At 39.4% G+C, this 11,355-nt stretch overlaps 1 protein-coding gene across 2 annotated transcripts in view; it reads right to left on the bottom strand.

Moving 5' to 3' along the window:
• Positions 1-317: 317 nt before the first annotated feature.
• The window catches only part of LOC109099293 (B-cell lymphoma/leukemia 11B-like), a 47,111-nt gene continuing 36,073 nt past the window's right edge, over positions 318-11,355 (bottom strand). The window contains exons 3-4 of one of the 2 annotated variants that reach the window (XM_042773823.1): positions 3,578-5,431; positions 318-1,576 (exon numbers count right to left, since the gene is read on the bottom strand). In XM_042773823.1, the coding sequence (XP_042629757.1) occupies positions 1,554-1,576; positions 3,578-5,431 (1,877 nt within the window). In that variant the 3' untranslated portion in view covers positions 318-1,553. Of the gene's footprint in view, positions 1,577-3,252; positions 5,432-11,355 lie in introns of those variants that run through there. The other variant, XM_042773822.1, reaches the window with a different exon arrangement.

Below are 11,355 nucleotides of genomic sequence, written 5' to 3'. Positions count from 1 at the left end.
TTACCAAAGAAGAAATCAGAAAGATATACATGACAGGAACCTCAGTATTTTTCCTGTGATCATCTTTCCATACGTAAATGTCGCTGACCCCATTGCAGTTCTCTTTTGATTAATTTAATCTTTATTTTCTTACACCCAAGGCAGAAAAGTTACTAAAATTCAGGACTTTTACAGTTACAGTGACAAAACATTTTAAAGACCCACAATTTAAATTGGACTGTAAAATGAAACTTCTTAAAAAAAAAAGAAGAAGAAGAAGAAGAAAGAAAAGAAAAACAAAGAAATGATAATTGGGGGGGGGGGGAATGTTTTTTTTATTTTAATTTCCTCTTTTTTTTTTCTTTTTTTTTTTCTTTTATAGTTTTTTTGTAAAATGCCCAGGCATTCTCCAATATTACAAATACTGGTATACTTTTACAGTAAACAAGAGAAATGTCATATGAATATATACTTAAAATCCCGTCACCAAAAACCAATATACACACGCCACTATGGCATTCAGAGAAACTTTATAAGGAAACTTGATAACAAAAAAAAAAGAAAATTCTTGTTTGTTTAAAACACACATACACATATCATTTTAACCTTGTACTTGTTTCAATACTGTAAACGTATTTTAAGACAGAGTGCACTAAACGTTTTACTTTTTTCTCTATTTTTTTCTTTTTTCTTTTTTTTTTTTAAGTTTCTGTAGTTCCTGATTTTTGTCCAGCCTCTTCCTTGACTAGCTGTAGCAAAAGAATCATCCATTATTTTCAAGGGACGCAGTCTTGTCCTGAAGTGAAAAATTTTACATATCTATATCTATATATATATTTATTTATATATATATATATTTGTCTATTGTGTGTGTTTTTGTGCAGTTATATGTACATATGAATACATATATACACACATAGACACACATTAGTATTATGCTGGCTACTTTACATTTTAGATCAACTTAGTTCTTTAAATGACGTATCTGTTTTTATGATTATTCTTTTAGAAGCAGATTAAAACCACATGGACTTAATTTTTTTTTTCTTTGCTTCACAAAAGTGTTGCATTTGTCTTATAAGACAATAAATAGGAAGATCAGTATTCAAGGCACACTCATGTCAAATTGAATGGCAGTACAAAAACTGTCCAAATAAATTAATTTCATTTTTATAGTGCCAGCATTGTGAAAGCCAAGCCTATCAACACTGGCACTTCAATCTCAGATGCTCCCTCTAGCAAGGCCCAATAAATTCGTATTTTAACATAATTTCTTGCTCAGAAGCCGTTTTCACTACGTTTTCAAACATGAAAATCAAAATAATAAAGTGCGGGTCAACTGCAAAGAGCTGTGTATGTTTACTTTTCTTTCTCTCTCTCTCTTTCTATTTCATTAGTTTGCTTTGCTCTTTTTAAACCACGATATTCCCTCGCTTCAATCGTTTGCGCTGGTTAGGGCATCTTGTCGAAAGAAGGCTGTTTAACTGCCAATAAATCAGTTGGATAGAAGAGAAAAGAAAAGGGAAAATTCAGCTGTGCATTCTGTAAGCGTGTTGCTACTTCTGAGAATGCGTTCAACTACACATCACAGGGAGTCCTGAATGAGAAGAAAGAAAGAAAAAAATTGTCTTACTGTTTTAGCACACGCTCAACAGGTCATGACATACACTCTTTACTGTGCAATTGACTAATCTGCATACCTGCTGATGGCTCTGACACAAGGGACATGACCAGATTAACCAGATAAATCAATATCATACACATTTTTAACTATAATCAGATTTACTGTGCAGTATAAATTTGTTTCTCAAAATGATTGATAAATATATATATATATATATACATATATATGTACAAAAATGCATAGGGCTGTTTCAAGTGATTTAAGAAACATTCTAATAGAATGACAACATTGATGAACATATAATTGAATTAATTCTAATCTAATCTGGTTAAAGTGGTGACTCCCTCTAGAACTGCAGACACTAATACCCAAAAATGAAACAACATAACTGAACACAAAATAACAATATTTAGATTTAAATGCCAGTCAATGAAAACAGAACAGTGGTGCTGCCTTGCCTTTGACTAATGTGCTTTTAGGTTTAATAACCTGAATTGGACTGTAAAGACCCTTCTCTCTCTTTCTTTTTCTGTGAGTGTGTCTGTGTGTGTGTGTTTAAATCACTCTCCTAGTGTACGAAAACTGTTTCATCCTCTGGCCTAGACGTCTGTCCCCTTAACTTAACGCTGTAGTATGACAAGCCACTTTTATAGGAAAGATGGAGTTGATCATGACATTTAGGGGTGGTTGGCAGTGTAATATGAAGTGTGAAGACGAGGTGAGGGTTGTGAATGAGCTGAACCAGAGAACCGGACTGCTTTATCAGAGAAGACGGCTGAGATCAGATAGCAGACTTGGCAGAAGTAGCTATACGCTCACCCTGAGTTGTTTAAAAGCCGTCTTCCTTCTACCACTGTTGTGCTGTCCAGCAAAATCAAATGGGTTTGATTAAGTGCAGTGTCTATGGAGAGGGTGCTGGCGATTAAAATTCACTATTGAGACCTAGTGAGACCTAAAACACAATCCATCCTATGACTAGCGTTGTCTGGGTCGGTACTAGGTACCGATAAGCAGCTGCCTTGACTTTTGTCTGTTTTTATAGTCCCCTCTCCTTTCGGGTAGACGGAGGTTTTAAGCCTCACAGTCCTCTTAAGATTTACTGTTAGAACTGATATTCAGTGCCACATTCCCAATTAGATTGACATGTTTAAAATCAGTTCGTGCTACACGGTCTAAGGATTGTTGTCCGCTCGTTTTGTAAGTATGAATAATAAACAAAAAAGGAAAACAAAAGAAAGACAAAGCTTTCTCAATTCAGCTTTTCTTCAAAATTTGAAGATTGAATGCGGCTTCTCTTCAAGAAATTACATGTGTAGCTTAAATAATCTACATCATAAGCAGCGGCCTATGGATTTCTCAAATGATACTCTGTTTTGCTAAAAACAAACAAACAAAAATCTCAGGATGTCTTTTGGGTTTAAACAAAATCTCAGCATTTGAAATAAATCATAAGATAATGGAATAAAAAATGATGAAATAAAAAATGAACCTGCATACTGTATGTCAAAACATAAAAAATCCAATAAATACAGAAATTATTGCACAGTTAAAGGCTCCATATAAAATATTGTCTAATGTATCCACTAATAGATAGGTGACATACCAGCTCCAAATTAATTTGTACTTTTTTTTTCTCTCTCTCTTCTTCAATGTCTTTATCATTCTCAGATGGCAGTTTCTTAGGACAAAACTAACACAAACCATTAATCTGAAAAAAACAAACAAACAGAAAAGCAACAAAAACTAAAAAAAAAAATTAAAAAAAAAAAAAAAAAACAGAGTATCCAGCTACCCCTTTAATAATCAAGGAATTGTGAGGCAAAATAGGAAATCTGGCTTAGCTTCTCTCTGCTTGTTCAATTTTGACCTCATTCGTCATCAAATGTTCCCCATGCCACTTTTTCATGTGTTTCTCGAGCGTGCTGTAGACGCTGAAGGGCATTTGGCAAATGTCACAGCGGTACACTTCCTTACCGAGCTGGCCGTGTGTCTTCATGTGGCGGGTGAGCTTGCTGCTCTGGGCGCAGGCGTAGTTGCAAAGCTCACACTTGTAGGGCCTCTCGCCTGTGTGGCTGCGTCTGTGCACTGTCAGATTGCTACAGTTCTTGAACACCTTCCCACAGTATTCACAAGTGTCACTCCTCCTGCTTTCTTTTGAGCTGGGCCGGCCCGGCCCCCCACCCAAGTGTGGGGTGCTGCCTCCGCTAGCGGTACCACTGCGGCCGGAGAGGCCCCCGTCCAACAGGTCCCCTGGCGGCGTGGAGAATCGCAGGCTGCCGTTCTCGGAAGAGTGCTCCGAGGAGGTGGCAAATGGAGATTGTCTGGAATCGGTGAAGCCAAGAAAGGGATCTTTGATGAAGTGGCGGGATGCTGCATAGCCCACTAGCCACTGGGAGTAAACATTTTCAGATGGGATTAGGGGGGCTGGGGGTATGTCCAAATCCTTTTCAATTTTGATCCTCTTGTTAGATGAGTTGGAGAGGCTGGGGCTGGTGATGGGAGTGGGCTTGCGGGGAAACAGGCCTGAGAAAGAGTCGCCTGAGCCACAGTTCCTTCCATTCACAGTTGCACGCTCCACTTGGTCCATTTCCCCCACTACTGAATCGTTGTCACCTGCATCCCTCTGCCCTTCTGACATCCTTTTGGAGAACGGAAGCCTTTTCCGATTGTCAACTATTAAGTTATTGTACTGCTGGATAGAACTGAGACCTACATTTTCCACCATCTTCCCCAAGGAGAGGTTCTTCTCATCTGAAGGTGGCTTTGAACCATTTTCCCTATTCCGACTGAACTCAGAGTCCATGCTGAAGTTTGACTCAGGCCTGCTTTCATTTTCTAGTTCCTCCTCTTCTTCCTCTTCCTCCTCTTCTTCATTTTCAGGGCCCATGCCCTCACCTCTAAAGTCACCATCTCTGTTCTTCATACCCTCCCCGGTGACGTCACTAGTGCCTGGCTCGGGTGAACTGGTGGTGGACAGGCCATCGTCAGAGCGCCCTGTCATAGAGCCAGACTTGTGCATGTGGGTCTTCATGTGGCGTTTCAGTTTGCTAGCCTGAGAACAGGCATGGTCACACAGCTGGCACTTGTAGGGTTTCTCACCCGTGTGGCTTCGCCGATGAACAACCAAATTACTCTGAAACTTGAAGGTCTTGCCACAGAACTCACAGGACTTTGACTTGGCCTGTGTCTGTGGCGGGGTGGTGCTGTTAGGGGGCATGGGAGGCAGTGGAGGGGTGCTCAGAAAGGGCGACTTCGGGCTGGGCTGAAAGGGGTTGGGATTGAGGAGGCGATGCATAGGGTTGGCACGGCTTGGTGACAGCGGTGGAGTGGAGTTGTTGTTTCCAGCAAGCTCTCTAAGTCGGCGGGAGAAATCCATGGACTGGGATTCGATGGCCATGGGTGTCATGCGCATCACTCTCTCAAAGGCACTGGGATGCTGGGAGATTAAACCCATTTCCTCTGCGCTAAGGCGTTCTAGGCGATGGGGATCTAAGTGATGGCGAGGAGGGGGGCTGACAAAGGGAGGCGTGTTAGGCAGGCGGTTTTCAACAAAGCCTGGTGGGGGCTCTCGGAGTAGAGGCCCAGTCATCCGTAGGAGGTGGAAGGGGTTGTTGTCCCCTAAAAAGTTGGTTAATGGGGACTGTGGTATGGATTCAGCACCAATAGGGGGAGGAATAGTGATCCGTGGGGTCAGGGAGGTATTTGAGGGGTTGGTCTCCAAGTAGATGCGGATCCCATGCATGTTCTGAGCGTGCTGCAGGAGGAACCAGGCGTTGGTAAAGGGCTGTTTGCACGTTGTGCATATGTAACTCGAAGGTTCATCTCTACCTGTAACCAAGCAGAAAACAACAAAGATCTTTATTTTTGTTTCAGTTTAAAACCTCTGTAGGTCACTTTCGCAACACTTGTGTCAGAATGCCAGAAATTTAAGCCTGGTAAATAAACCTGACCTGATAAAAAATGAGGCATAGGGTCAAGCATGATTACATGTTACAAAGAACAAAGGTTTGAGGTATTGAACACTTTGGCCAATGGCCATTTTCGTGTACTCATCAGGCTGTCACATGAACAGGGCAACTCATACTTAACAGAGCTGTGACAAGTCAATTTCCATTCTGCTCCACGAAGGGTTGGTGCTGTGGGAACATCGCATTCCCCATTTCAACTTGTCTTTAATCTTCGCTTTTACAAACGACTGACTCATTTTAGAAGCATAATGCCAGGCAAGAACACTCTAAACTGGGAAACCCTCCAAGCACTGAGACTGTCCTAGGATGCCAGAGTAATATGTCACCAAATTGGAAAAGTACAACTTAAACTGTGATTTAGGGGACTCTCATCACTATCAAACAAATAAACTTAAGTTGTCTCCTCAAAGAAACAAATAAAAAATGAGAGAGGAGGGTGTGGGTTGGGGAAAGGGGGAGCACACATCAAGATAAATGGTTTCAAATAAAGAGTGAAAACACTGCCTGTGATTTAAGAGGCTATGGGGGGAAAAAAGCACACCGGTGTGAGTGTTAAAGTCTGTGGCATTTAAAACAGCTCAAGGGTATTATTTACTGTTCCATTAAGAATTTATCAAGATTGTTTTTCTTACTTCGTCTCACATTTTTATCTTATACTATAGTTACACTTCCTGGAAAGACCCCTCCCTTCTTAATGACATTACAGTGAATCACTGCTTCTCTGAGAGCAAATTTGAATAGAGAAAGAAAAAAAATGGCTCACTAGTGAATTAATTGAACAATTTCACTGATAACAATTTTATTGTATACATATTTCAGGTATTTTAATCATAATTAAATACCAGCAAGTGAACGTGTGAAGTCTGCATTCACTCTGGGTTCAGGTAAAGTGTGAACAGTATCAGTTCTCAGATCAGAGGATGTGTTAAAATGTGGCTCCTGTGCTTGGTGCAGCTCTGGAGCTTTAACTGTACATGACTAATTGATGCTACAACTTCACTGTTACACCGGTTTCACCATGCAAAGGGGACTCATTACCATTGCAGCACAAACAAGCCAAGTGTACTGAGAATGCAATGAAAAAGGATCTCTAAACCATCTCTGCTGTACTCCAGGGGCCCTGGTGTTAAAAGAATCTACAAAGTCGAAATTGTAATTGTGTACTAGCAAATGAGTTTCATTTATTTATTACATGAAAGCTTGCTGTTCTGACCTAATGTGGCAATTTAGGATACACAGAATAACATATGCTGATGTAATTGTTCGGGTATTTGATTTCTGGCTGTGCTTTGTGTACCTTTATGAGTGTTTTCATATATATTTATGTGTGCGAGAGCGAGAGCGAGTGACTGTAGAAAGAACAATGGGGCAGCAGTCACACACAGGGCTCGGAGGAGCTGGGACTAGGAAGACCTCATGGGTGTCTATTTCAATCATGGCCATTGTGAAGGATCAAAAAGAGCAGAGAGAATGAATGGTTAGTATCTGTTCTAGCATTCCTTTACATGCTGCCGAAGAGCAATGCTAAACAGGGGAGCGTGTTTTCATCTGAAAGAAATAGAGACAAGGGATTATATACAGCAGTAGCCTAAAGCTTCATCTTATTGGTGTACTGAGATGCAATATTTCATCAAGCAATTTGAACAGTAAGCACACAAACATGTAAATTAGTAAAAAAGGAGTAGTGCTGTGCACATATTAAATTTTCAAAAGTGCCACATTAACAACATAAAAAAATGCATCCCAAAATGTGACATTTTCTTCTGCAGGTATCATAACACCCTTTCTGTGCTTAGAGAAATATCATCATCAATAGTTTGAACTTCAAGTACTGTTTGGGGTCTGACCCAATGCCATTTAATAACCACACACACACACACACACACACACACATATTTATTGTTTAAAATAAAATAATAAATCATATGCTAATATCGGTTTCAGATTGGTCTAAACTCTAAGAAATACACTCCAACCACTGTTTTATTGTAAGCTTCTACAATTATTTTTTCCTATGGTCAAAGTGACCTCAAGACAGTTCTGAAAAAAGCGCAATTTGCTTTTTGATACAACAGATAAGTTAAGTTTGCAGTAATGATTGCCTATTGGATTTTGAATAACTCCTGATACTAATTAATAAAAAAATGCAATAGGGGAGAAAGGTACATTTTATAATTACTGTTGAGATTTATACCATTTGAACCTTCGAAAGATGAAACATTTTTTAAGCACTTAAATACATTTTAAAGGTTCGCTGAGAAAAAAAATGCATTCTCCACTAGATGTTATTATGTGGATGTTGTACATTTATAAGAACATCTGTTTACCTCTACCGTTGTCCTGCAAAGCCTTTGACTTAATTACAGTGGACAGAGCGTAAGCCCCATATATGCAAACACGCATAAAACACACACACAACCCTCCAACCTCCTCTTGTTGTTTTATGGCAGATGCTTTCAAAGACTAATGCTCCATGTAAAGGAGGCCTAGAAAACAAGTAGTGTCTGTGTTTACCAGGCACTGTCCTTTTCCTCTGTGTGTGTGAGAGAGAAAGAGAGAGAGAGGGAGAGAGAGAGAAGAGAGAAAAGAGAAGAGAAGAGAAAGAGAGAGCGCCTTTCTCTATGCTAACTACCGGGGCGTAAAACACAGGCTACTGTACTAGCTGATACTCTCGCAGACAAACAGAAGTCATCAGGGGGCCGAATGTTCATTTCTGCCCCACAATTAAGACGAATCAATGGCCGCTGCCTGAAATGGTATTTGTGGCCGTGCTGAAGGGACTCGGGCGTGAGTTTATTGAGAAGTGTTCAGCGCCTGCACTCCCGAGAGGATTGGAGTCCGACGCAGATGGCAAATAAAGTATGCAGCCCGAGGCGAGAGCACATTATGCTAATTCTAATGTCAGCTGTACTTTAATATACAGCTCTATTTAATCACCCTATTATTTCACATTTCCATATGAAAAAAGGAAGAGAGAGGCAGAGAGAGGGATAGAGAGCGGGAGAGAAAACGTGCAGCACTTCTCTTGCTACTAACACTACGAGTTTAGGTGGATGCATCCCCGGTTTATGTGTCAGCATGAGGCGCTGATTCTTGTATCAACACACACATTTGCACACATTTCCACCTAAAATAACCATAAGGAATCATTTAGACCTAAATATCACACGACACACTTTTATACAGGTAATATTTTACAAAGTGATACATAAATATTAAATGTGCTAATACTAACTATGCACCTAAAACACACATTCCTAAATACAAAAATGCATACATAAATGCAGACATACCCAAGGCAAAATAAAATGGAATGCACAAAACATAACAATCGTAATGTGATTTCCAAAAAAAAAAAAAAAAAACATTTTTTTTTTTTTTTATTGGATTATGAGTCCGGTTTTGTTAGGCTATTTTAAATTGATTTTATTGTTAAATTGATTAATATTTTTTTTACATATATACCAACACACATACACAATAATAAAACTAAAATTTACTTTAAAAGATTGCTTCAGATAGCATCCACCAATAAATCTCATAAAAGTCATAGTTATGTATACAAGCACAGATATGTACACATTTACCTTTGCAAATACAATAAAAAGCATGAAGCTAAATTACAATTTTTTTTTTTTTTTTTACCACATTACATCTTTTTTTTTTTTTTTTTTTTTTTTTTTTTTTTTTTTATTGTTGTAGTGCATTATGATGATTTAGATTTCTCAGATTTGGAAATGAAAGGGCCAAATAGCAGCCTGCCCATTCTGCTGATAAGTTTTAAGTGATTAGTTTCTCATGCTGAGCACTGGCTGATTCTATTTTCAATTAGATATTCCCAACGAGGCCCAGCTGCCGGGCGGGAGAGGAGAACGAGGAAGGTTTTGTATGAAAGTGTGTGTCATCGTCAGTATCAGTCGTGCATGCAGACCCCAATTCAATTAAAGAGAAATTATCACTAATAACAATCGTGGCTCTTCGCACACACTGATTTAAACGGCCGGGCTTAAAGACACATTAACCAAAAAAATAAAAAGATGACAGTTAATAGGTTTCAGCATCGCACTGAGAGGTACAATAATACACACTACACCTCACACCCAAAAAAAAAAAAAATAAAAAAAAATAAAAATAAATAAAATAAAAGAGGAATAAAAATTATTCAACATGTATTCTCTGCAATTTGCCATCTTTATATTACAGTTCACAGTCAGTGTCACAAATTTACCATGACGCTTATTTTGCGGTAGTCGTTAACAGTGACAAGGCCAATGTTTGAGTGTAAATTACACCTGAAGATGTGCTTAGTGAATGGATTGGCTTTTGTTGTTTGCACCATAAATGAGATTAAAAGTACACCATATCATCATATAAAAAAAAAATTATAATAATAAAAAAGGAGTGAGAGTTAAAAAGCAAAAAATTTTTGCTTTGGCATAAATTATTACATAGTTTAAATTATTTGCTTTGTAAGCATAGGGTGAATGTGTGTGTGTGTTAGTGAATGAGACACAAGCAGATTGTCTTGCGAGGACAAAGGAGAAAAATCTCCAGGAATTTGAGATTTTTGACACAATAAAGGCGGGTTATAAATTGACAGGGAGGGGGGAGGAAAGGGATATAGCATCTTTTAATGAGGTGCTCATTTGCTGACAGTGGTTTTCACTATAGGGACTTCATTTAGGCTGTCATTAAGTTATTATCTAGCGTAAAGAATTTTGCCGTCCTGTAAGTAGCGTGTTGGGTCTGGAAGCTTTTCTCTCTCTATTAGTGGAAGCGTGCCGCGCTGGCCTGGACGGCTGCCTGTGTTTTGTTTGGCTGTGGTTCACACACAGCTTTGGCAGGGGGCTTCTTGGATAGCTAACAGAGGAAAGAGGGAAAAGCGCGCACAAGAAAGAAAGGGAGAGCGAGAAACTAGCTCACTCGTGCACGGTAGCTTTTCTGAGCCCACGAGGGAGTCCGGTGTCCCATTTTCGGCATTTACAGTTATGCTATCCAAATTTCCAACAGAAACTACAGTCATAGTACTGTAAAGAGAGTCACGCCACTGACCGAGATGCCTTTGAGACATAAGTGCTTCATCATGGTGGTCTGGAAACGTTTTTCAACTTGAAACAAAATTAAAATGAAGCTGCTGAAAAGTGAAAAATTTCCGTAATTGTTAATAAGAACAGGTTAAGGGTACTTGTGTTGAAAACGCATTTAAGAGTACCGTGATGTGCTAAATTTGACAGCTTAGAATTATGGGTAATTTTTCTAAGAGAGTAACATTGAAATCACATCCCAGACTACACTGTTCCTTCATATTCCATACAACCCCCCCCCCCAACCCACCCACCCCACCCACACACACACACACACACAAAAAAAGATTCGGTACATCCAATTCAGGTAATTCTGCTGATTCGCCAAAGCTTAACTCTCTGGTTTTATTATGGTTGTTTAGAGTAAGGCCTGCCTCATGTAAACTTCTTCTGAGACGTTTCTAATAAGCTCCATCTTCATCCCTATCCTGGCGTGCTCTCCCAGACTATTTTTTATTTATTTTTTTGTAATATTGATTAATGATAATTTAGAGGGACTAAACTCCACAGGCTTCGGGATGACTATTCTGTTGAACGATAATTAGTGTGGACACCTTGCTCGAAAATTAAGTTAGATTCTCCTCGGAAAGATATGCAGAGCGACGCATGTCCCATTAATTAGGACTCAAGCTGCTGTTTTGCAGAGCAGAGACAGTTCTCGTGAAACATGGCGGCAGCCTCATTCAAGCGCGGCGTCTGG

This window comes from Cyprinus carpio, chromosome A17 (genome assembly GCF_018340385.1).
Source record: "Cyprinus carpio isolate SPL01 chromosome A17, ASM1834038v1, whole genome shotgun sequence".
Lineage (NCBI taxonomy): Eukaryota > Metazoa > Chordata > Actinopteri > Cypriniformes > Cyprinidae > Cyprinus > Cyprinus carpio.
Note: the sequence above shows the minus strand (reverse complement) of the source record. Positions and strands in the feature narration are given on the sequence as shown.